The sequence below is a fragment of the Corvus brachyrhynchos genome, unplaced genomic scaffold, assembly GCF_000691975.1.
Source record: "Corvus brachyrhynchos isolate BGI_N302 unplaced genomic scaffold, ASM69197v1 scaffold522, whole genome shotgun sequence".
Taxonomy (NCBI): Eukaryota; Metazoa; Chordata; class Aves; order Passeriformes; family Corvidae; genus Corvus; species Corvus brachyrhynchos.
In genome coordinates this window covers 574,034-601,444 of record NW_008236649.1, presented here as the reverse complement: position 1 = coordinate 601,444, position 27,411 = coordinate 574,034, and the positions used below count along the sequence as shown (strand labels likewise).

At 39.9% G+C, this 27,411-nt stretch overlaps 1 protein-coding gene across 5 annotated transcripts in view; it reads right to left on the bottom strand.

Moving 5' to 3' along the window:
- The window catches only part of SPAG9 (sperm associated antigen 9), a 41,137-nt gene extending 24,250 nt beyond the window's left edge, over positions 1 to 16,887 (bottom strand). The window contains exons 1-7 of one of the 5 annotated variants that reach the window (XM_017726790.1): positions 16,866 to 16,887; positions 12,082 to 12,176; positions 7,370 to 7,523; positions 3,021 to 3,231; positions 2,428 to 2,527; positions 1,736 to 1,857; positions 247 to 258 (exon numbers count right to left, since the gene is read on the bottom strand). In XM_017726790.1, coding sequence (XP_017582279.1) covers positions 247 to 258; positions 1,736 to 1,857; positions 2,428 to 2,527; positions 3,021 to 3,231; positions 7,370 to 7,523; positions 12,082 to 12,176 — 694 coding nt within the window. In that variant the 5' untranslated portion in view covers positions 16,866 to 16,887. Of the gene's footprint in view, positions 1 to 246; positions 259 to 1,735; positions 1,858 to 2,427; positions 2,528 to 3,020; positions 3,232 to 7,369; positions 7,524 to 11,242; positions 11,580 to 12,081; positions 12,177 to 16,865 lie in introns of those variants that run through there. The other 4 variants (XM_017726787.1, XM_017726788.1, XM_008644420.2 and 1 more) reach the window with 4 other exon arrangements.
- Between the last annotated feature and the right edge of the window lie 10,524 nt (positions 16,888 to 27,411).

Sequence of the window (27,411 nt, the reverse complement as noted above, 5' to 3'; positions counted from 1 at the left end):
GCTATTGCTTTTTAAACATTTTCAGTATTCACAGATAAAAGTACATAGGATCACATCCAACAGGTTTCAGGATCTTTTATAATGCAAGAACAAAAACTAGAAAGCCAGAGTGCAACGGCAAAAAAAAAAGTTACCAAGCAGGGAAAAAAAATGCAGAGAATGTATTTCATGAGAGCAGCAGCCAAGAATGCCTAACTGGAGAAGCAACAGATTTCAAAGATTTTTTGAAAAAAGAAGCATACACACCAGAATATTCCCCTGGGTATGCAGCCCAAGAGAAAACAGATTAGAGAATCCCAATTAACTATATTTACACAACTCCATACTGAAGTTTAATGTTCACTTAGTACAAATCCAAATGCTTGAAACACACAGACTATCCTGGATGCAGGTGTGGCTTTTCAGGTTTTGGACTATGGTTGTCCTCAAAGTGAAATGACAATTCTAAAATAAAACTTTCAGAACAACACATTCTGCATCACAAACGCAGGTAATAACCCTAGGCTAGTCTGCACACACTGGTGTTTCCAGCAATAGATTTACAGAAAATGGTAATAAACTCACTGAAAAAAAAATTTAATAAATTATACTAAAAAGTATATTATTTTTTGCCCATGGAAAAGAAAGCATTAGAATCAGGACATCCTGACAATAATTTGATTTCTTTAATCAATTTATCACAGCTAAGGGATGGATGTTGCTCCATGTTAGTACTTCTCCAGTATCTGTAGTTTTGCATGCAGAATGTGTGATTAGTTGTCCCTGTAACAATGAAGTGACATCCAAGAGTTTTGGATGAAGTATGTTGCAGTAAGGATGTGGAGAGCCTCACTGCTCAAAGTGACAAAAAAAGAAAAACCATCTCAGACTGGAGATAGGCCCATTACTCCTAGAGAGTAATACCTGCAGAAATGTCACCTGCTTGATGTAAAGTAAGTTTCTGGGGGAACTATGAACAACCAGAAATCCAGATTGCACACAGGAGTTTTAAGAGTCCTAACAATCTGTATTTTTGCTGGGTCAGAGGACAGAAGCAAACAAGCTGTTGACTGACTGCACATAATCCATTTCTAAAGCACCTGAGAGTGGCATTTCACACATTCCATACTATCAGCTTTCATTATTTCAAAATGAGGCCTGAACAATTATACAGCCAAAAATATCTTGATATACTGTTTATAGAAAGATTATTCTTCTGATGACCTTTTTGATCTTGGTCAACTCAAACTCAAAACTCACACTTTTTCAGTCAGCATAGAAGTAACAGAAAGCTGCTTAGGGGAAGGAGAAATGTGGGTTTCCCCTCCCCTATCAATTAACAGTTTGATTCTCAAATTACCACCATTTCATTTGCTGCAATTCTCTTTTAAGTTAAAATCCCTAAAGAGGTGATAAAGCCAGGCCACTACAGATCAGGCACGACCTGAATAAAACTATCTAAAACTAGTTCAAGACAAGAATCCTCCCTTGAGATAAAAATCCTTATGTAAGAGAACATACAGGGAGAAATGAAATAGAGAATAGTGTAGGAAGTGCCCCAGAAGATTAAGACATCGTTATACAGAGAGAAAGAACAAACACTTTCTTCTGATTTTGCATTCCAATGACTACCTTAGGATGCTACTCAAACAATTTTAATGCAAATGAAGCCTAACACTAAATCCAGCAAGAATAATTAAGCACTTCCTAAAAAGGAAAGTTGCTGTATACAGCATCTTTAAATAACCTTTCTTACCCAGTAAATCTGCACCTTCATCCACATCTCCAATTAGGCCAGAACCAGCAGATGACAGCTCTTCAAAGAGTGACTCTGTGTTACGGTCAAACGCTTTGTTCTCGATGCCTTTGGTGGGAGTGCTGGGCAGAGAATTAAACAAGACATGAAAAAGCAGGGAGAAAACATTCCCACAATGAAGAAAAGTTTTCTCTATATTTTTTACCAGTAGTTCATTTGTTCTCCCAAACAAACCCCACAAGCTTTCAGCTGGCTTACAAGTTCTAGATTCTATTTTCAAATACTGCTTTGCCATCAAAATCCCAAACTTAAAGCAGTTGCTGATATTGAGCTGGACAGTATTTTAATAAATTAAAGCATATCAAGTTTTGGCCTATAGAAATTCAGTTGTGTCAGGACTTAGTCAGCCCAAATGCCTGAAGAACAGACAGCTCAGCTAAACTGGAAGTCATTTAATATAGCAAGAATGCAAGAGAACTGAATAGTAAAAGGTCAAAATATTCCTGTGCTCAGAGAAGGAGCTCCTTTCTCACAAAGCTCTTACACCCTTAAGATTCATCATACAGGGTAATTTTATCCATCTCATCCCAAGAACGAAACAAAGACAGGACAAAGGAAAATTCCTGCACACAGCATCTTTAAATAACCTTCTAAAATTTGTCTTCTTCCTCAAATCACAACACACAACTTACCTGGAACCCTTATATCCACTGAGATCTTTGTCCATATCCAACTCTGGAGTTGACTCAATGATTGCCTGAACTTCAGATTTTTCTTCATTTTCATTTCCCCCTAGGGCAAAGCAAGTGGTACATGTCCATAAACAAAATCATCATGACATATTAACTACATGTAGTAGTTCTTAAGCAATTACCAACTTAGGATACTTCTGTTCAAAGACTTATCAGGGTAATTAAATGAAAAGACCCACAGATTTTGATACTCTAGTGCAGACACTGGAATTTCTAGGTCTCTCCTGAATTTAACACAAGTCATCTTATGTTACTTCCTACTATTTCTGCAACTGAAACCAAGATGTCCAATACTTCATGACTCTTTGTGCCTTTTCTACTGTCAATGAAATGTCATAAATAATTCTAATTCTGGAGAAAAAAGGACTAGAGTTACCAATTAACAACAGACTTATCTCTGACCAATATTCTGTACTCCTTAAAATATTGAGTAAAAAACCCCATTCCCAGTTGTGGCATAACAAAAGACAATTAATAAGTGACCCAATATGAGGCCCATAGTAACCCTACATTAAGAAGTTAAAGCAGCTCACCTGTGCACACATTTCTTGTCTCTTGAGCTACCTGTACTTCAATATTCTTGCTTAAATCCAGCTTCTCATTTGACATCTCTGTGTCCTTGGCAAGCCCTTCAACATTATCCTTTTGAGGTGTTTCAGCAGGCAGCACAGGAACATCTGAAGCAGCTGTGGATGCTGGAGTAGTACATTTGGAGCCTGCTTGGCTAACATCAGAGAGCTCATCCTAGAATTGCACAATTACCAGTAAAAAATGAACACAAAGTGTTATTAGAAGTGTTGGGCATATAAACTAAGGAATAGACACCAAAATCACTGTATTTTACTGAAAATTATGCAAATGCAAAGAAAGAGGAATAAAAAGAATATTTTTAGCCAGTACAGTCATCTTTAGCCTATGGATGTTTCACTCTTGTTAAGGCAGTTATAGCTACATTAAAATGCCTTTATTTTTAATAGTAATGTTTGATCTTAGCTGATAATTTTAGTTACAACTTCAGGGTGCTTTTCTGTGAAGTCTTCCAGACAACAAGCAGCCTTCTCATTCTAAGAGTCCTTCTAGCTGCACAATGATCTGCTTAATCTTCCCAAAGCTGTTATAAAAGTAATGGTTCAGAATGTACATGGTACCTTAAAAAGCAGACACTGAAGCACTGATGCAAACATGGATTTAACTGATATTAAAGTGTAGTAATTCCTAGAATCATAATCACAGAATGGTTTGGGTTGGGAGGAACCTTAAAGATCATTTTGTTCCAACCCCCTGCTGTGGGCAGGGACGCTTTCCACTAGGCCAGGTTGCTCCAAGCCCAGTCCAACCTGGCCTTGAACATTTCCAGGCATATTTGCAAAAACTTCAGGTTTTATGTGCTTTCCAGCATGAACTGTGAGTGCTGGCTGACCCTGGGAATGAGACATGGAACTACAGTCACTACTTGTCCAGTTAGATTTCAGATCAACCATGGAACATCAGTAAACAGCTCCTCCTCAGACGCTGCCTCCTGGCAACAATTTACAGTGACACTGTGTCAAGACCCACAAGTATGGCATTAATTATGGCATTAATCCAGCTGCTGGACTCCAGATTAGGACCATTACTCAGACAGAGCTGCATTAGGTACTGGGTGGGAGGGCAGAGTGGACTGCCTGTGACACAACCAGAGGCCACTACCTGAATATACCAACAGCCCTTTTTTGGCCTTCCTCTCATCTTCTTCATTCACATTTTACCCCTCATTCATGCCCAGACCCACACCAGATGTCTGATCTATGACTTAAGCAGCACATGACAGTGAACAACAGCTCACTGCAGAGAGGAAAACAAGTCTGCCTGTTTAGGCCAATAGTTTCTAGCACACACCGTTAGAGGAATCTTGATGGGGAAAATAAAGATGAAACTTGAAGCTGCTGTGTGCAAAATGAAGGCAGGACAGTAACTTTTGATAAAAAGTTCCTGCAGGGTTTGTTTGGGAATCAGAGGTGAAAGCAAAGCTCCTGGACAAGTCTGTGACATTTAAAGAGAATGTGACTTATCTCAGGAAACCTGGAACTTGTCAGGAATGAAACAGGTTTAGATTTTGCAAAGCACAAATTCACTGTATTGCCAGCATGCCTTTTTGTGGAGGAAATGAAACTGAATTTTAAGGTTTTTTAAAAAAAAAACCACAGAAGACGCCTGCATGTAGATACACACTCTCTAATTTGTACTTAGCATAAGATTACTATGAATTGTAACTTACAGATTTCTCCTTTTGGAACTTACTACAGTAAGATTTTTATTTGTGTAGGGACAGGGAGTGAAACACACATTTATGTATATCAGCATAAATGTAAAGCTTGCATCCTATAGTAACATCCCCCCTACATTGAATCTGCAAGCCCTAGAAACAAAAATTCAGCACTAATTGCCTATCAATTACTGACAGCTCCCATTGTTTTGCAGTAAATTGCAGAATAGCCAATTATTAGTATTTGATTTTCTGTCAAAAGTATTCAGAAATACAGACACCTCTAGAGGAATAAAAGAAAAGAAAAAACCTCTCTGCAATTTACCCAATTGCCTTTTAAAGGGGTGAAGTTGAGGCACTGGCTAATGGTTCATACTTGAGTGAGCAGATACAGAAGGGAGGAAGTGGTGCCCCTTACCAAGGGCATCCAGAGCTCACACAAACGAGGAATAAAACCTCAGCAGAGCTGTTGGCTCTGTTCAAACATTTCTACATCTTTGTATTCCAAGAGCATCCACTAACTGATGCAGCACAAACTGATCACTGACTTTCACACACAAAGCTCAAGGAAAAATAGCTTGATAGCACAACAAGAACCAGTGAATAGAATGGTCCTTTCCCTAAGGGAATTTCAAATCACCCCATCTATTTTATATTTCTGACTTTATTATCTACAGTATTGTTCTACCTTACTCTTGGAAACTACACAGATTAAACTATTACAAATGTTTGTTCCAGAACTAAAGAAAATGAAAAGCAATTTCACTAAGTGACACTCAATTAATGGGAATATCTCAAAGCTTAAACATTTGAAAGTCAGTGCTGTGTTGACTTAGCAAAATATACTTCTTTGGTCATGCTGCCAAAAGATTTTTCCTGAAAAAAAAGAAAAAACAGTTTAAAAATTCAATAAATAAATCTGAAGGAGTAACTCATCTGCTGCAATGCTGTGCAGAAACAAGTAGAAAAGAGTGAGTGGTACATAATTGTGTCATCTTCAAATGATATCCAGCAATGTCACTACTGCACAAGCTACAGAATACCCAGATTTTTCATCTCTGCCACCTCCTCTTTGTGACACTTTTGGAGGAAACACTGACCATTAATGAAATGTGCAGGCATGAATGGAAAATAGATGCTAGAAAGCAACAGAATCTTGTTTGTGCCTTGTACTGGATGTTAAAAGTATTTAGAAGAAAAGTATTAGAGAAAAAAGTTTCATATGCTGGTTTTGACTTCAATATATCATGTTATTCAACAAGTTAACTTAAGAAGTACTTTACACTCACAGCTACAAAGTAGAGATGTTGCTTTGGACTCAAGGAACTTATTCTGAATAACTTGTAGATTTGAATAACTACAGTTCATGCTATTTTGTGAATTCTCATTTTAGCACTGCATTATTTTTGGAAGAATTATACCAAGAAGCCTATTTTCACAATATGGATTAGCCAATTTTCTGAGGGGAAAGGATGGAATCAGAAGCTTCCCTTTCCACCTCATCTCCACCTACTCTTCATCATAACTTGTATTTACTGTACATAAGTTATACTTCAATCAGCTTTTCTAAAATCTGCCAATTTACTGATGTTAATTAGCATAATACAAAGGGAATTGGATGAATTCAAGATCCAACCTCCTGACTAGCACCATTTTTAAGTGACAAACTTTTAGAAGCAAACTCACATTGTCACCTTAATATGCCTATAATTAACCACTACTTACTCTTTCCATTATCTCCTTATGACCTCCAGGATAAATAAATGGATTCCTATTACCTCCAAAGAGTTTTTGTAGTTCTGATCAGTTAATATTTCACTACTAGGCAGGTATTAAGTTTGCTTAACAGGAAACTCCTCTCAGCTGTATGCCTTTCCAGAAATAACAGCACATCCATAGTCTTCAAAAAAAAACCTCATCAAGAAGTATATACTGGGAGGATTTACACATTCTGGAGTTCTTCACCTTGCAGATCCTCCTCCTGCTGTGCTGCGAGTGCATCCTAGACTGCCAGACTCATCACACTCCAACACCACTCCCCCATTCCTGCACTCCTGCAGATTGTTCTATTCCACCCTCTCACTGTTGGAACATGGAACAATTTCAGGAATTATAGCCAAGCTACAAGTAAGAGAAATCATGATCACAGGCTAATTCAGGAAAGTTAGGTAATTCTCAGCTCTGTGGTCTACCTACACTATACACCTGGTAGTAGGCAGAGGCTGCATGAAGAGCACTGCCCATGGAGTAACCGAAGCTTTCCTTCTAAAGCAGCATTAATAAAGCTAATTAGACTGTTCCCACTACCTAGATACATATCTAGTGTGGAAAAACAAGTTGGAACATTTGGAAAGGGTCCTTAGTCAGAAAGAAAAGACCCACTGCTGAGAATAAGAAGAGAACTAACCTGTATTATCACTCATTTGGAAAATGCCCCCAAAACTTTGTTTCTTGCAGTAAGAAAGTTCCCTCAAGCTCACTGGAGTAAGCAATGCACTTGGCTTATACAGAGATGTTTTAGAGCTTTCCCTCCTCTCTTTCAATTTGGTTTTGTTTTCTTTTTTTTTTTTTTTCCTTCTCCCAAGGATCTGTTATGGGAATTTCTCCTGCCACACGAGGCAGCCAGGCTGTGCTCACCTTGAGGCTGGTGTGGGACTGTGGCTGGCTCAGCTCGTGGAATTTCCAATGCTCCGCCGCGGGCGTTTCCGCCGCATCCCTCTGAGCCTCAGGTGTGAGGAGAGCATCTCCTGCAGGTAAGGGGAAGATGCCCAGGGATATGGGACGCTCCTTCCTGTTGGAAAGACAGGCAGGGTTCATCAGCCATCTCAGATGTCACACAGTTTATTTTCTTGTAGGCCTCAGAAATGAGCAGGGAAGTGGTGAAATTCCAGGTTCAAACATGCAGACACTGCTCCATTAAACACAGTGCAGCACACCCAGACTGTGCCACAGCACCCAATAATTCCTCATTTCACATGATTGCCAACGGTCAATTCCATGGCTTTAAATAGCAGTTATTGATTTACGCTGCAGCTACTCTGTAGCAAACAAAAGTTTTACAGAAATGAAACACCAACAGAAGTATATGACAAAAGTGCTTCCTTATTTCAGATTGAATTACAGTTTTCAGCAGCCACTATTAAAAATACCATTTTGCACCTTTTTCTCCAAGATATAACCACATAAATTCTACAACAGCAAACAGCTAAATCATCAACGGAAGCATTTGTCAAACTGTAAACAGTAAGCCTCAAGCAACTACTCTCAAATCATTGGGTATTTTATTCCTGAAGATCACAGAAATTACATGGATTTGTGTAAGAGAAAAGAACTGGGTCAGGGAATTACCAGTGCTACACTGGCTCAGCCAAAAACTGTGTAGTTTTACCCAAGATCAGTTCAACCCTCTACTTCACCCTAAAGCTGCACAAAAGCTTGTGCCAGCAAAGCAAATTACTTCATCCCAACTTTTTCACTTCTTCACTCTTTTCACTTCCCTGTGGAAAATAGCATTTGGAAACTCCAAAGGTTTATGTATTAACCCTCAAAAGAAACAAAAAATCCCCAGGTCAGTAGTGTGCTCAGTGAACAAAAGGAGTCGTTCTTCCTGCTAGCAAGAGACAAAACCATTCTGTGCAATGCCATTCATAGGATGCTGTAGCCAGCCCTGAAAAGGAAAAATATCAGCCAGGCCTAGAACTGAGATAAGCAAAGTGTTTGTTCAGGCAGAACAATGTAATGCAGAAAAAAAAGACTGTAATCAACTAGCACAGCTCTAAGTATAGTAGAGGCAGAAGATAAAAGTGTGCACAAGTGATGGCATAGTTTTCACATTTCAGCATTGTAAAAAGTCACAACCACATGTGTTTTCTTTCACAAGGTCCTTCACAAATTAAACATAACCTAGGCAGAATTAGTATCTGCATATAAAATACATGCAAAAATATGGCAGGGAGTGCTAAAAAGCAAAAGCTAAGCATTTTTGGACATGTTTTTGTTTACTTGCTTTGAAGAAAAGTTAGTGAAGAAGGGATTTTATTTACCCATTAATCAGTAAACTCCCTTCGGTAAATTTTACATTGTCAAAACCACAATGTTCAAACAGCAAACAATTCTAATTGGCATGAACCTTTCCAGTCCAGGTGTACAAAGACGCTTCTTATCAGAAAAACCTTTGCACCTAGTTCTCACATTGGAGCTATCTTGGCTTTTCAGAAATATTATTCCAAATTAAGTCATTAATTGTGAAGTAGTTTAGCACAACAAAGCAGGCAGCAAAGTGAGTAAAGCAAAATCAGTCTGGGTTACAAAATTCAAAACACCAGATAATGCTCCAGCATCTGCAACTGCTGGAATGAGAAACCCCACAGTGGATTCCAAAGATTCCCACTATTGTAACAGGTCCTGCTTTGCTTTAGATTTCCCACAACTCTCAGGCATGTGGGGAACAAAAGACATGCCACTGAAGCTGAGATTATGTCAAAAGAGGGGCTGAGACCATTTCATTGGATAAGAAGTGCAGGAACAAAAAGGAAGAAGAAAAGCTGCCCTTCAGGGGCTGATAGAGCTGCATTGGAGGGGCCTGCCCTTAGGCATTTCCTCATTGCAGGACATGCCACAAAACTGATCTGCTTTGCAATCCTCAAAAGAGAGGATATTAAATGGGTACCAAAATGGTTCACACCTGACATTGCTTTTTTGTCCAGATTAGTTTGAAAGAAATTTTATAACAAACATATTTTGATGTGTTAGAACAGAGGTCAGGTGAATCACAAGGCTGTACAGTAAATGAAGTTTGCAGAAGAGGCTAATTTTGGAAATGAAGGTTATCATGTAGCTGCATTAAAAGAAATGATCTGATTAGACTGAAGCAATTTAAATTTATTTCACTGCTTGTTGAGCAGAAAGCAAAGAACCTCTTTTGCTTCCCCAGGGCCCAAAAAATACCTGAAAATGCCCCAGCGAGCAGAATGGAAACATGTATTTTAAAAGCCTAAACTAGTATTTTGAAGTGATGCACTGAAGCATTTACAGGAACCTTTAGGATAAGCAACCAGATGCTCAGTTCTAAAATCTGACTAGTGTTAAAAAATAGAAACAATTCTTCTACAATTAGATTCCTTCATCCTATATTTTTATCTCTTTTTTAAAAATGAATAAAGACTAAGGAAGTGAATTCTAATTCCTGTAATTCCTAATGCAAATTACTAGGGGCAGGAAAAAGCATAGCTTCCCCAAACCCCTCAAACCTATTAAATACTCCAGGGGAGCAAAAGCACATTACAAAAAAAAAAAAATCTATTTCTTAAACCATCTGACTATTTAAAATTAAAAAAACATCTTATAAGTTAATGGATATGAAGGTCTGTTTTGGTTTTGTTTGGTTTTAGAGTTGGGAAATATTTGTTCTGGGTTTTGGTTTCCCCCCTTTTAAACAAACATAGACTTACTAACTAGATCAATCTATAGAGTTTCATTTGAAATTTATTTTATTTCTTCATATTTAAATATTCATTCAAGTTTTTTATCAGCTACTGGTATAGATTGGTATCTCTTTCATCTACTGAGAGCCTTTAAACCTTTGGAACAACCCGTCTGTGCTCAGAGACCCAAGTTAAAAGCATACTACCATACGAAGTCTACATGCACCTAGTATTAAGGAGGAAAAAGTCACATAGCTGTTCCAGAGATCACTAATGTCTAGCATTTTTTTCCATTTAAAATAAAATTTGCTATTGAATTTACAACCACAGGTAAAATATGTCAAGTTTTCAGGCCAGAAAGCTGCATTTTAAAACTTTTCCAGCTGTTTTCCATCCGTAATTATAGCATTAAAACATGTCAAGACTACTTCTGGCCACAATATTCTAATGCATCTCTGTCTGCTACTGCTCCAGGCACGTAGGACAAACAGAACATAACCTGAGGGGGGGGACAGACAGCTGGCAACTTGCCATACAAGTACAGAAACAGAGGAGAGGGTAACATTTGGCTGAACAATAGTGAATAGGCTTTAAGAACTCTAATGCTTAAATAATCAAAGATTTTGTTCCCTCCACCAACCAATAATCAGATTTTTTGAAAGTAACGTGATCAACTAATTACTGTGGTGTTAACATCAATTAACTTATCTTACATAAGCCTTTTGATTAAAACAGGTGCAGTTTAATAGTACAAAGCCTTGGACTGCATACATTTATGCTATACAAGATCAGCCAAGTACCTGACAATACACTGAACGTGTTATCCCTGACATTAACATTGCAGCTTTTGCAGCAGGTTACAATAAACTGATGTTAAGAGCTTTGCACAGAGAAAAGAAACAAACTGACCTCAAATAAAAGGCAATGAAAAAAAACAGACTGTATCTCTGTACATAGACACATTTACAACAAAACCTGACATTTACATGTAATTTACATCTGATTTGTCCCTGTTTGAAAAGGGAGGAGAACAGAAAGCAGGGGAGCAGCGAGACACACGAAGCCGGGGTTCAGTGGGTCAGAGTACCTGAGGATCCTCGGGAGGTTCTGCGTCAGAGCCGGCACCCCCGTGGAAATGGAAAAGTGCACGAGCAGCAGAACAGAGAGCGACACCAGGATGGCCGAGTTAATGACCACCGCCCCGCCAACGAAGCCAAACACAAACAGCAGCATGCAGCCCGGATTCATGGCGCTGCGCTGGCATGGTGGAACGCCGGCTCCGAGAAGGCTACGCAGGGGCCGAGGGGGGATCTTTGTAGGCAAAGTCTGTCATTCAGCCGCCGCCACAAAAACAATGCCATCAGCAGCAGCAGCGGCGTTCCGCTCTCCTGCAGCAGCTCCAGAGCAATGACATCACCGCCCTCCTCCCCCTCGCCGCTCCTCGCAGCATCGATGCAGCAGCGCAGAGGCACGGCCAGCCCGGGAGCGCTTCTCCCTCCTTCCACGCAAGGTTCATCGGCTCCAAAGCTCCCAAATCTGCATAATCTATTCCCAGCGAGCCCTGAGGACGAGCGGGTACCACGCACGCACCCCCACCGCCCTGCACACAAAGCCGCGGCCAGACCGCGGCCGCGCCGGGACAGCCGCTGACATTTTCCCTGCCTGCCCCAACGCAAACACGCCAAAAAGCTGAAATTGTTTAAGGCTAATTAATGTACAAAGTATATCTCAACGCTTAGCAGCACAACAGCAAAAGCCTCTTTCTACGGATTTCTACGCTGTTCTCTTACCGCATTCCAATCATACAACGAATCTTTCCGATTCAGCCGAACCGTTGTTGTAGGATTAAAGAACAAAGTCTTGCAAACACAAATGAATGGATTTTTTTTCTCTCATTTCAGGGTGAGAGAGCAACAAATAGCTTACCTAATTCTACTGTGTGTTGTGGATTCTAGCTGATCACCCCCTGTTAGCTGATGAAGTTTGGTTCTTTCCAAGTGCTCCATATAATTGTGAATCATCTGTTTACAAGGACAAAAACAGCAAGAAATATTTAGTAACATTTACTTGTACTACAACTGCTAAGTTCTTGACCAATATATTCTCCCCCTGTAGTGCTAAATAGTAAAAGTATTTAGAGACATTAAAGAAATAAAGAAAGCAGCAAAATTATACAGTGTGTAAACCCACAAACCAGAAGAGAAGTCCATACTAAATTAAAAATATTAGAGAACTTCCTTGTGCATTCATGCACAGGAAACATCCTAAGGGTAAATAAAGTGCATGCAATATTTCAAACATGAGTTTGGAAAAGAAGTACCATGCTCAAATACATTTTTGAGTCTGAGACCTCTATGTCCAGCAGATATTAGCAGTTTTTACATGATACATAGTAGGCACTATAGGCCTAATTGCAAAGTACTGTGAAGGTCAGACAATATGCCCCTCACATACTAAACACTCTGGATCCACGGGCTAATAATCAGATTATTTCTGTAGGCAGAAATATTAAGTACCCATTTCTTCTCCTTTTTTCTTCTAAAATACAAATAAGCTTTCTGTATTTTCTACAAGGGAAGTTTGGTTTTAAATTAACTAGGCTGACATCTCATTAGAAGGACAGTGGCTGTGGATTTTTAGCACTCAAGATGAGCTCTGCTTGCTCTCTTTCTCACAAGAGACAAGCGCAGGCCAACACGGTGACTCCTGCAGACATAACTTATTTAATGAGCTCTGACTCCCGTGGCCAAAGGATGCTGCTCTCAGCATGTAACTGATCCAGGACATGCATGGGGAGCAGGTATTACTGCATCACTCCAAGGACTTCATCTGGACACACACCTCTGAGTTTAAAACTGGGAAAGCCTGAGGAAAGCCTACATGCAATTTGGTATTTTTAGCACTTTCAACACTCACATTCACAAATGAATAGGGCTCTAGGAACAATAAAGGAAGAAAGAAATCACAGGTGTACTGCAGAGGAATTTAGTGTAGTTTTTTTTCCTGAGACATATTCAGGTCACATCTTAACAGCTTCCTCTAGAAATAAAAAAACCTATTCTTTAGAACTGCAATTTCTTCTGCTATTCTACAAAGGGTATACAAACACTTCAGAATAGTGATATTACCAGGCATTTGTACAACCAGTGTTATATAACCTTTTGTTTTGGGGGCAGCTGCACACATGAGGACTGAACTCAGCAGGACCTGGAAACCTACATCTACATATTACTCTCAAATCAGATTTGATGTATCCAAGTTTGACCTTCAGATGCCACCAACCTCAGCGCCAGCTTCTCCTCAAATCCTGCTTGCCACCATTAGCTACATAGGAACATATATTCTTAGTTTCGGATTTCTTTGATCAAACAAACTGGGTTAAGATATCCTGACTGACAGATATTCTACAAATCAGTAACTTATGTTAACTACTGGTTACATACAGATGTTGGTTTCCCAGCATTCACCTGAACTAATAAAAATAATTCAGAAAAAAACCCATGCTATTTTTAGAGAAACATTATATAATATGCTTGAACTGCTGTCAAAAGCTTACAATATTTATCCTCCAACAAAATGCAGCGTTTCACCAGACCATCCCATTTGTTTTCTGATTTTTAATGCTTGCTCACACACAAAGGCAAACAAAAGGATTGAAAGCTCCACCTTCAACTACCCACATTTGGTTTTTTCCATTTTAACCAAGCAGGCAAAACTAGGTGTTCCAATTGTTCCTCTGCATAGTTTTACACAGATTTATTATAATGCAAATTAATTTAGAAATTCCAGGGGGGATAAGCCCCAAGAATGCATAACTTTGAAATGCACATTAGACCATTCTGTATCCTGTTCATGTACTCCCTCATCACAGGAGGAAGATATTGCTGACCTGCCTGCAAACACTCCCATTTGCAGCACACTGATTGGTTTCTCAAAGTAAAATTTTAAACAGAACAATTGTTGTGTTTTCAGCCAGTGAACAGAAGATGAGTGACCAGTACCTCTCCAGGGAACTACTAACACATGGGAAAAAAGAATAGGGTCAGTAAAACCCATAGAACTTTCATGTTTTGCAAAGGACATGGTTTTAACCTACTCTCTTCCCCCCTCTCAGTATGTTCTTTTGTTTACTGAAATGTCTCATCACATTTACTACCCACAGAGACTGGAGGGTAGGTCAATTGAAAGAACTGTTCAGTTTATATTGTTCTGCAGCTGAAAATGATGCTGATAATAAAATAAGCAAATCTGTAGATCACATACTTCAGCACAATGCACGTAAGCTATAGGAACCCAAAAATAAAATTATAAACAAAATGTGCAGTGCTGCATGGTAACTTAAGATTCACAAAATCATAAGGCTCTATGTGCACATGCAGCACTCCATGGCAATTTCTCCACAGATCCAGGCTGTATGTGCCTGTGGTGTCCAAAAAAACAGAACAGTGGTACCACCATGTAAAGCCCACTCTCTGCCTCAACCCAGGGTCCCAAGGATAAAAGTTGACAATACTGGAATAGTGTCCACAAGGAAAAGAGTTCCTCACCCTCCCTCCCTCCCCATGGGATGGGGAGCTTCACAGCTGGTGCTGTAGTCATAAGATATGGTGTGTGAATTCCCAACTTTCATAAACTTAATTTGAAGGTTAAAGTAATAAATTAAATACTGCAGCTTGGGAAGTAAGCCCACTAACTGCTTATCTGCAATAAAATTTTGAAGACTCGCTCCAAAATCACTGGGATTTGAACCAGATGACATCCAAAAATCTTTTCAATCTAAATGACCCTCAAGCCTTGGCATATCCATGAAGTGCCATTCTGATCCAAAAACGTGTAATGAATTAATGCACTAGAATTCTGAGTGCTCAAAATCTGATTAGAAGTTCTGCTGTTTTGAGATTATTCAGCTGTCGAAATAAAAAGGTTTTAATACTACTGACATTTTAAAAATAGACTTAAATGGATTGAATTGCTCTCCTCTCAGTACAAGATTTTACTGAAGTTATGCTAGAGAACAGATGATAAATAATTGACTATGTCTACCCCCTTTCTCTTCAATACAAGCTGCAGTCAATATTTAATCATCCTTTCACTACTGACAGCTCGCTCTGCTGCCCATGAAGTCCACAAGTATTTTGAATAAAACCAGTTGTTCCAAGAAACACACATCACAAACACAGAGCACTTCAGCATTGTTGTAATTAAACACATTGCTCAATTACCATTAGCTGAGGGGATTAAAGATAAACTCAGAACTTGGAAGAATTACCTTAATTAACAGCATTTCACAGTTCAGGTGTTAATGATTTTAGGGCACATGTGCAAACTGACTACAACAAGCTTTTAAACACATTACAGCATGAACATGAAATCCATTCCCTTTGAATGCAATGTCTTTCCATCTCAAAAAAATACTCAGATTGGTTTCCTCATATGGCACGTGACAAGTTTTACAACTGCAGAAATATTATAAGGTTTTTCTACATCTTAAGCACTCAGTAACAGACAATGAACATCCTGGCACTCATTTCAATTTCTACTCTTACAAATATAACCACTCCCAGTGTACACAAGCCTAGCACTTTCCTTGTCACAAACAAATGTGGATATGCCATGTTGGGAATATTGTTACCTGTACCTTTGCCTTAACCAGGTTGAGAGCATCTCCTTTATACCTTCCTTGCTCTTTCGCTCCTCCTTCCTTTTTGTGTCACTGCTTTAGCTCCCCCCAGGCAGGTTTTAGTAATTCTTTGGCTGTCACACCAGGCTCAGTGCTACAGCCCTCACTGCTTATCCTGCACATCCAATCAGGCTGGGCACAAGCAGCTCCTCCCTTTGGGAATGTGCACCCAACTGCGTGTATATAGATCTTTCTCTGTCCCATATAATCTAGATTTACTGATGTAACAGATATTTCTAGAATCTCCTTGATTCAGTATCAAAGTCCTAAACATACTTCCATGTACCTTTTTTCCTTGCAGGGTTTGTGGTTTGTTTCTCACCTAAGTAAAAGCACAATTTCCACTGGAGAGCTTGATGCATCTTTATCCACACACAAGATGGTGTTGCTGGCAGATACAGTAATATGTGAATATGTTAAACCCAGGTTTTATAGATCAAGCTGTTAACACTCAACATAAGGCTTTAGAAAAAGTATTTACTTGAACAGATATCCAAAGTCTAATCTCACAGACAATGTGACAGCTGTCCATGCTTAGCTGTAACTGTAAGCAGACACCTCCACTAGCCTTCTCTTCCTGTCCCCTGCCTAGGGACTTGCTGGGGATATGTTTATCCTAATGAACCTGACCAAGTCCATTCCCCCTGCCAGAGCCAGGCTCACTGTTCTGTCATGCTGTATCAGTGCAGAACAATGAGAAACTTCCATGGCCCAATTATGCTTCATTAAACTAAGCCCATATTCTGTGTGTCAGGGAAAGATATCGAACCACCTCAGCCTGGTGTTTCCAAAGGGAGAAAAATAATAACTTCCTTAAATAGAGAAAGAAGAGGTTTATTTTGGAAACCTGTGCAGAGAGAGGCCACAGGTATTACTCAATTCTCCAGAAGATGCTCAAGTATTGCTTTGCCTCAGTTTCCCAAATGAGTAATAAACATAAAAGCCTTAGCCAAGCCTTTAAAAAGCCAGTGCCATAGTTATGAAGTTATGCCCTTTAACTCTGCAGAAAAAAGAAAGAAAGATCCTTTACCTCCTACTCAGCAGGCAAAACCACCCTGAATGGTTTGCTCTGAAAGACGTACCAGCAGCAGTGCATCATCTCAGCAGCAAAGGCAAAAAAGCCCCCACAGGTACACAGAGCAGACAGGCCTGCTTTTATCCAGGCACTAAAACAAGCCAGATCCTATTAAACAGAACAGTATTTGAGATACAAGAGGCAACTGACAGAATTCCTTTCTAAGTCTAGAGAGCAAAGATCTGAAGATTTTTGTGTTAGACCACTGTCAACCATTCTGCTTTCCAGCGCACTGCCCTTGGCTGTATGATTGCTTCCTGCATCTGGTCCTTTACAGTCACAGAAAAATGGAAACAAGACTTTGCATAGTTAGGTTCCAGAAGTTCCACTTCAGGAACTCCAGCACACTGCTTTGTCACTCATCCAGGTTGTTAGAGCAGAGTATGATCAGCACAAGATCAAAACCCACTGCAAGCACAGGAAAGACAACGAATCAGAGCACAGATGTCAGAACATGCTCAGGCTGTTCCATCCATTCTGTTCTGACTGAACATTTTATCCTCTTCACTACCTGCTACACCCCACCTTCCAAGCTGCCATCTCAACTGCCCAGGTTCTCACACCCTAATCCATTTAAAATCAAGCCAGTTAGCCCAAGTACAGTCTTAGTGGGAAGGAGGCTTAATGGGATGTCCTGTACTCACACCAGCCAGCCTACCCCCCTCTCCAGAGAGCAGCAAGACAGAGGCTGATTTAACAGAAGGGTGATGGAGGATAAAGCCTGTCCCCAGAGCCCTCCCCAGCCAGGGCAGCCCTGCTGTCTCTGCAGCTGCAGACACCTCATTGCTGGGCAGGCTGGTGCTGGAGCTGCAATGCAGAGCCCTGTCTCTGGCAGGCTGAGCTCCAAGGAGAACTCCCAGCTCTCACCACAACACACACACTGTGGAGAGGGATTGATTGAGCTCTCTGCTTCACAACCCTAGTGGAACTCCCCAACGTGACTCAGTTTCAGTATGTCTTGGTCCATTGGGACTGAAAATGGGTGACATTCCCTGGGCTGCTGAGCCAGCACCTCTGCTGGGCAGTGAACTCCAGCAAAGGCAGGTAGGGAGGCCTGAAAGGTGGGTATCATGAAGGACATGGATACAGAACCTTACTCAGGTCAGGAGCTGCAAGAGAAAGACATCCAACTCTGAAATACTCATCTGTGAAATAAAGAATAAGGGGGAGTGGGAGGTGGAAGGAAACAAATACTGAAGACTGAAGAGAGAAAAATTGCTAGAAATTAAGATTGCACAAAATGCAGTCACATTGCATCTTTAACATGACATCTGTCAAAGTAAGCACTGCCAACACCTTAGAGCTAAATTTAAAAAAAATGATCTTTCTAATGCTCTGTTCATTATTTGGTCAATTGAAAGACAATCAATTGCCATTTCAGTAAGTACCAAGTGGATCACTTGTAAAAACAACAGTGAAGCAGACTCAGAAGGAAAGAAGTATCCCTTCCTAGTAAAACATGGAAGAAGAAAGTTTCAGAAACAAGTATTTGATAGAAATATTTGATCCAATAAACCTGATAAACCTAAATGCTGAAAGGAAGTTGGATACCTGCCAAAATACCTTGCATTAAAAGAAAAAAGTTACTACACAGACCTAAAGTGTTAGAATTAGCTGGGAGAAAGGGAAGCAGGGAATCACAAAGGGAATGGGGAGATGGGCATTATTATCAGCCAGTCCTTTCCAGTTCCCAGCTATTTCAGTCCCTGAGCCTCAAACATGCACCAGATACAGCATTAAAATGCTGAGATGCTCTATCCTTAAAGGAGGTGCATCTTTGCAAGACTCAAAATGGTCTGGAAAACAAAGAAAGAAGGAAGCAGTCATACTGAAAGGGAGGAGTACAGAAAACAGGAGATCCGATTTTAGGAGAACAGAGGTATGGATATACCATGGTGCACTACAAATTATATCTTTATGAAGAAAGGACAGTCACCCCAGTAATAGTAAAGCCCAAGGAAACACCTCTCCCTACACCAAAGAGAGTGAATTTAAGATGTAAAAGCATTTAATAAATTGGAATCAAACCAGCAGAGGCTGTTGTCCACTTTGGAGCAAAACCTATGTAAAAAGATATTCAGAACATGTCATTAGCATTTCATTGAATTAATGGTGCCCAATACATTTAGTTTAAGCTTGAACTCTGTGAAACAGAATTCAATAAAAACCTGCCAGTTCTATTGTGACAGATCCCACAGGCTCTAATTACAATAACCAAAACTCTGCAAGCACCCAATACACGGAAGTACTTCCAGTTCAAAAGGATGCCAAACCTCAGCTGGCAGCATGAAGATTTGTCACTTCTCATTTTACTTAGATTTCCAGTTTTCAACAGATGTTCCCTTCTAAAGCAATTATCTAGTAACAAATGTGATTTTAAAAATGCTATGATTTCAGTAAATATATGGATATTTTTATAAGCTTCAGAAGTCTGGTCACACAATACTTGAGCGCTACAGACTGGTTGTGGTTCCAAGTCACTTTTCAGCTGCTGTCAGTATAAAGCACCTGAGATCACTGAAAGTATTTAGGATAACCAAATGTGACATCTGCATCTGCTTCCCCTTTCCCCACATGGGTCTTTTGGACTGGGAGCAGTCAGTATGGCACTGCCCTCTTTGGTAGGTAGCAAGGATCTAAAAACAGCTCTCTGACCTTCCACAGGCAAAGCAAGGAGAGTAAGGAGAAGAACTGTGCTCACTAGTGGGACTCCAGATTAATCAGAATACTTCAAAGCACCTAGTGACTTCCTCACTAAAACATGTATATGACTTAGGCAGTAAAACATCCCTGCATGGGAAAGACAACCTGCTACTGAAAACTAAAGCACTGCAAGTCCTGTTTTTATGCTTTGGACCTAACCTAAACAGTGTGGCTCTTATTTATTTAAAATAACAAATTCAAACTTGTTCCATCTTCATCAGCAAATCCCATTTTCAATAGCATTCAATAAAGTATGGGAGGGAACTCTTTTAATCACAAATCCCAGTAGGCCAGGTTTTGAAAGTATTTGTTCCTTCAATGGTACAAATAAAACCAACACAGAAAATTGATGGAAAGAGTATGAAAATGTAATTTCATTTCTATTTCTTTGAAGCTTATTAGTGTGCTTTGACGAACTGCCTTTGAAATATGGAAGAACAGATTCCTTTTTAAAACTTCTCAATATCTGACAAAGCTATAAAAATGACAAATGTGTCATCAAGCATTGAGAAATAGACACTTAGATGTGAATGAGGAAAACTACATCACCAAATGAAGCCTGGTTACAATTCAGTGTACAAACCAAAACATTCAACAATTTTCCCAATTGCTCACAATGCAAGGTTTTCCACAGATCCACATTTTTACAGATACCCCAAAATCATCTTGGTGTAACAACCTACCTCTGTATGTCTTGAATGAAGTGCATTGTATTCCTTCTTGAGTTCTGCTTCACGCTCCTCAAGTCTGCTAACTGGAAAAAGAAAAAAAAATGAAGAATTAAAACTAAATTCAGAGTTCTAGTGAGATTGACTTGCCTGGGACTAAGCAAGCAGATTACAGTATTCCTAGTAGTAAATAACACAAAGCAGGATAAAAAGTATGTCAGTGGTTTTGTTTTTTAAGCTCTTATCACTGAGTTTCCTAAGTCCATCAATAGCAGCACAATCTTGCAATTTGCATTCCCCTAAAAAGCCAAGTTCTATTTTCCCCTGCTGATTGCTAGGCCAGTGAGAGGGGATTTTTCTGTTCAAGGCCAGCTTACTGCTCACCCCAATCCAGATGGTTTCACATGGAAACCACAGCAAGAGGCAGAGACCACATCACTCAATCCCAGATGAAGCTATGGGCTCCAGCTAAGGTCCTGCATCAGTCCCCTAAAACACATCCACACAGTTTCCAGACTGTGTTTAACCAGGACAAACATAGCCAAGGTATTTGTTAAAACAGGTTCAAGCCCTATGCAGTACAGAAATTAGGGTTTCCACTGGCATTCACTCACACTTCACTGAGCATTAAGGCAATAGATTTAAAGGAAGAAAACATCTAAATACTTCTGTAGGTATTCTAAGAAATTAAAAATACACCTAGCAGATTTAGGAGAACTTTAGACAGCAAGTTCTTATTAGAAAGAGACGGAACAAACCAAGCAGCCCAGCTCATCTGTGCTGTGCTTCAGCTCAGATGAAACTGAGCTGAAACAAACTGTGATATCCCAAAGCAATTAATTTGCAGAAAAATTAACAGCATTCTGAACCATCTACACACAACTTATCCTGTCACTCAAACACAAAGCATTTTTGCTGCTTAGATGTGAATTCCATCTTTTTATTCAGGTATTTTTGAACACAATATTTATGTGACATAAGCATGTGTATCAAACTGTGTAACTGAGCTTATTCTACTTGCCATGCTTAAATACCCCTGGGAAAGTTCAAATCTATAGTTCCATGTTTCCAGAGAGTCATTGCCAGACGCACATTATCTGAAGACAAATGCCAAGATCTTCTCTGCCACTTGTGTATTTTCATGTTGCCAACTGGGTCTTCTGAAAATTAGTTCTTGATATACCATTTCTTTTTCATCCATATATCTATATTTTGGCACAGTATTTTATCATAAGTATGTTTCAATGGAAAAAAGTCTTTGCCCGAGTCAAATGCTGGAACCAAAATACATAACTGTCTACTCACTCAAATCTGTGTAAACATTCTGAACTCCCAATCTAATCTTGCTCTTACAAGAATATTAAGTTCCTTCACACAACCTTTTGCAGTCCACCTATAAATATCTGACCAAAATATTACATCAAATATTATTTATAACATTGCCAGATCGAATGCTTCCATTTCTGCCCTCATATAGAACGGAACAAAAGGTCTTTGGATCAAATAGCAGCAAGTGAGGCACAAGTATCTGTAACACAACATATAGAAAAATGTATTTTACAGCACAATGCGTGCATCTAAAAAATACATATTTATGTGATGTAGAACACTACTGAATGGAAGAGTTCAGTTCGTTGTTTTGAGACACAAGTTGTTTTAAGTCTCCTTGTACACTTGAAGTGCAGTTTTATGGAAGCCTTTGGTAAGAGACTACAGAAACAAGAGTCAGAACTTACAGTTATCAAAGTTATGATGTGACAGACCATCTTTTATCCACTATCTTTGCCTGACATCCTAGTCATGAGTTATGAGATGTTAAACAGCTGCCCAGCAGAGATACTCAGCAGCTGCCACATGAGCACACTGTGCCCAGGCAGTGTGCCACAGCTCCCAGAGGATCACCCTGGCAACCCTTCCACTGTGCTAAACTTGCTTTGGGAAAATAGGAAATCAGAAAGTGCAAACTGCACAACTGATGGGCCTCATGTTTGCTGAAACCATCTCCCTCTCCTACCAACAGTGTCCAAGGAGCCTCCCTGCTGCTTCACGCTGGGTGGTGAAGTCACGGCTCAATTTGGCCTTGCCAGGAGCTCCCACACAAACCAGGGTGATGGACCCAACACTATTCAGTGAGCTCGTGTCTAGACAGCGCAGCCAACTCCAGGGATGAATTCTGCAAGTGGATTCTGGGAAAGTACTCAACAGTGCATTTAATGAAGATTAACACCACATCAGGTGTTACCAACACCCTTCTTTGCAGCTGCCCATAACCAGCCTCCAGGAAATCCACAGAAGCATTTCCCACTGTTACAGATAGAGCACACACTTGCACAGGCCTTGAGGTGCCGTAAAGGAGCACACTGCTTCCTCCCTCTGTGAAGAAAGAAATGCTTTAAAATGTTTTAAAATTTTAATGTCCCAGTTATAATAAATAGCTCCTTGAATCAAGTCATTGAAGACAAATGTACATAGCTAGTGATGCTGTACAGTCAAGGGGGATATCTCCATTAGATCTGACCACTGTTTTCATTAGGTACAAAGGTTAAAACTATTAAGGGCCCAGAAGATGATATAACTGACATTAAGCACTTTCTTCTGGAAGTCATTTCCAGCTGTGCAACACATTACCTTCCTAGAGCTGGAAGTTTCAGCCAGAAGAGGATGTACACTAAGTTACATACCCTCAACAGACACCACAGTAACAGTCCTCAGAACTGGTTTTTCCAATACCAGCAGAATGAGACACAGCACTGGAAATCTATTCTACCCAAAATATGCCTCCCATCAAGATAAGATCTTGCCAAAATAACCAACAGAATACACTTTGTTTTTCCAATTAAACACTGCAAGAGATCAGATATTCCCTGAGGATCAGAAATCACCACTGACTTGAACACAGAGTCAGAAGAATTTTGAGGAAGACCACCAGATTCTTGCCCCAAAAATGTGGAGAAACTTAAGTCACTATTAAAGGAACATTCCTATCAGCAGTAACAGGAAACTAAATAGGAGGGAAAAAATGCCTTTCACTGGCACCCAGAAGTACATTTTAAACTGAATTGTTGCCAGTTCCATTTTAATACACCAACATACAAAGGAGTGGATGTCTGGCCCTGATAACACCCCAGGAGGAATGGAGCTGTGTGCTGGCAGTGCCTGCCACATGCTGGGCCTGCCAAGTGCCAACCAGACATAGTTCCTATCAGCTTGACTTAGGTAACAATACAAAAAGTTCCTCTGATATTTCAGTCTCAGACTTTTTTCCACTAAGATGTCAAATTCTTATGGGTGGATGAAAAAATTAGTTTGATAATATACATCCTAAAAGCAAAAGTATCCATTGTCTCTGTTGCAATGTGTCTTTACAAAGCCATTACAAAGCCTTGTTACATCAAGGAAGATCTCACATTCCAAGATTACACTGTTTAAGATAATACATGTGCTAAATATAACATGCAACAAAAAAGTTGCACTACTCACTCTTAGAAGCTTATGTGGAAAAAAATATAAAGGTCTTCAAGCATCATAAGTATGAGCATAAAATGCAAATATTCTAGTGCTTTTAGGCAGATGAGGAAGTATCCCCCTGGAACATCACCACCAACTCAAACCCAAGGCCTCCTTGCAAACTTCTCCAGCACTGTCAATGTTGTAACACCTTTAATGACCTGAGGTACCAATCTCGATCAAAGGTCTCTCAAAGAAAACCAATTAAGCCTAAAAATGGGAGATTTAATATAATAGTAAACTAGAGAAACTGGAGTTTCTGTCTCCTGACAGCATTATGAGGAATTAGGCAGCTAAGCTGCCCACCCTGCCTGTTTGAAAGTCAGAGCTTACCTCCCAAGTCTGATGGCTTTTACCAAGTTTGGAACACCCTTCATCTGTATGTTGTCCTCTGCCTCAAACTCCTGATAAGCCTGAGGGGGAGAAAGAGAAACAGACCTGCTAGAATGGCAAATCCAACCAGTGTGATGCCTTCAAGAGGAATTAAAAGTTCCTCCTACACAAGCCAGGACAAAGATCCAGCTCATTAAGGAGCCTTTCCTGGCACCAGGACTGTCTGAAGACTCTCCTTGGACAGCTTTCATCCAGCTCCATTCTTTAATGCAGGTCCCACACCAAAGTTAAGATGCAGATCCAGAAGGACCTTATGACCTCCTAAGTAGTTGCCAAAGAGCACACACATCACTCATGGACTGAAAAGAGGACTGAGCTATCAAACAAGTATTTAACCTGGAAGTGGTAAGACCTGCAAATCAAACCAGCACAGAAAACTGATTTGTAAAACAAGTGAAAAATTCAACCCCTTGGCAAGACCAACATCTTCAAGTCGCTCTTACACTGTGAACTACAGGTCTAGATCTCAGTTTAATAAGTAGGGCACTCGAAATTATGAAGATAATTTAGCTGTCAAGAATGCTCTGTTGATAGGAAATATCAACATATGCAGCAGCAATGGTCTTATCCCTGACACTTCTGGACTGTTCAAGTTTGCACTATGTCTCAGGCACACAAAATCCCTGCAATTTGTTACCAAAAACCCAACAAAAAACTCAAAAAAAAAACGAACCTCTTTAAACATTCTGCTACAACATTTAATATGAAGACAACCACATGCCAGGACATTCTTCACATAGGTTGAAACTCAATCAAGAATATATACAAGAAACTTCTATACAAAATCAAGTCAAAAACCCAACTCCTTGCCCAGTCTCTGCACAAAGAAGCGTTTCACTAAGAAAACTTTTGATTGACTGCTTTGCAAACAGTGGGATGCTCCATTTATGTTTGGCTATTGAAGCAAGTCCCTGTCTGAGAAAATCCACATGAAGTCAGTGTGGACACAGAAGCTTTAGCAGACTGGATTTGTTTTTAAAGCCAGTGAAAACTCAGGAATGCAAGATTCTAAGAGACATTTAAAGTCATTTTCTTACTTACTGCAATATTTTTAGCAACAGAATCAGTATAACAACCAAACTCCAGCACATAAACTACAATACTCCCTTAATTTAAAAACACACATGAGCACTTAATTATACACCAGTGGATTTCAAGCTACTCTCACCACTTTTGCTCAGGTATATTAATAGCCAAGTTTAAAGCAGACCAATCACTGCTCTAATTTCCTGCTCCATTTTATTTTAACCTTGAGTCCTGTAGCTCAGCTTGGTGCAGGGCTCTGGAGCCAGCTGTACCCCCTGCTCCATCTAGTGGGCTGCTGGCTCCCAAAACCACACAGACAGCAGGTGTTTGGGAACAGCATCAGGCAGCCAGGAAAGGCACTGGGATATGCACAGTCAGGAGGAAAACCTCCCTTTCCAGCACACCCTGATACTCACAATTCTCCTTACAGAAGGATTTTCCAGGTGTAGTGACTGATACCTGGGGCACAGTGTAGCAAAGGGCAGGGGGAATCTGCCTGCTAAACAAACCTGTGATGATGGTGGACATCATCAGAGACGAGGAACGTCCACACTGAGAACACACTGGCAAACAGTTCAGTTCCACATCTGCTAATCAAGAAACACAAAAACTTAAGCCATTCTGTTCCTCCTTTGCTGGAAATCAGATTAGTTCTCCTGTTGTCAGTCTGTGAAAATGAAGTAGGAACAATCCAAACCCCCAAACTGAACAAACCTGAACTTTTCAACTTCTTTCCAGGATCTATTGAAAAGATTCCTTGTATTCCTTGAGACAAACACCAGTTGAGCAATCCCTAGAAACAGCATTTACTGACAGAGGTGTTTAGTTATTCACATCACCATCTGTGCAGATACACAAATCAAATCTCAAAACAATTTTCTGGGAAGTTTCTGTTTCTATTAAACTTCACAGCTGAAATTTCACATCAGAGTCTCCCTGTTAAACTACAGATCCACATGAACTGCATGATATCCCATGTACAGGGATATCTCAGATATTGGATGCCTTCAGATTATCCATGAGAGGCTGACTGCCTGGGTGTACATTACAGCAATGCTGGTGTCCTGAGAGCTCAGAGGAAAATCAAATATCAGATAACATCTGCAGAACATTCACAACAAAACCTGGTCTTGCATTTTCTCTTGAAGCCAATGGAAGCAATAATTCTGTTTAGCTTCTGAGGATAACAAATGTTTTTAGGTCAGCTGCCAAAGCGTTTGTCTCATATCCCAAATAAAACCTTCAGCAAGCAATAGCTGCTCAGTGTCACCTGACAGGGGAAATACCATCATCCCTCCCAACAGCTGTGTCACAACATTTACAGCTCCAAAACCCAAGAGTTGTTTCTTGGGATTATACTTGTTTGGGGTTTGGTTGTTTGTTTTGTTGGGTTTCTTTTAAAAATGTCATTTTCCCCAAATATAATCTATCTTGAGCACAAAACTCAGGTTTGATAAACTGAGGTATGTGGATATATCTGTTGCCTTGTCAAATGCAGTTTGTTATCTTGTTGTACTTTAGCACTAGGCAGATCCAGAAAAGGAGCCAAATCTTTCAACTCCCACAGCCTACCACCTCCATCAGAAAGCACTTCAGTCATGCAGACACTGTGTTTTTCAGATTCTCTAATAAATAAGTTACTCCAAGAATGATTCCTCCAGAAAGCCTATGCCAAAGCTGTTCCATTCCTGTAGTAAGTCAAAATACACTACAGTCATCTTTTACTCCCAAAAATTTAATTAACTTACAGCTTGAAATACATAAAGAAAACTGACATTCCCAGAAAAAGAGGCAAGTAAGCAAACTAAAATAAACCTCTGTAGGCCCCCCCACCCCAAACTCAGTGGAACATCACGTGAGCTCTGAGAAGATCTTATCCCTTCCTGTAACTGGAGACTGAGCACTATCCCACCAGTATCATGTGCCTTCACAGAGCACTGCTGGACAAACGAGCTGCGTATTGCTGTTACAAGTTTTTAACAGCCCTCTATTTTCCAGGTCCAAGGTTGACATTTCAAACATTTTAATGCTGCAAACAAATTACAAGTAGAACTAGGGGGTGTCACAACAGCAAAGACTTTAAATAATGTGGAAGTCAGGTATTTTCAAGCTCTTGTAAGAAATGTTTAAGGCTATATCAAAGACTAGCATTGGCCTCAGATACACACCACTGCAGAACAGAAGCATGTTATTTATTGAACACC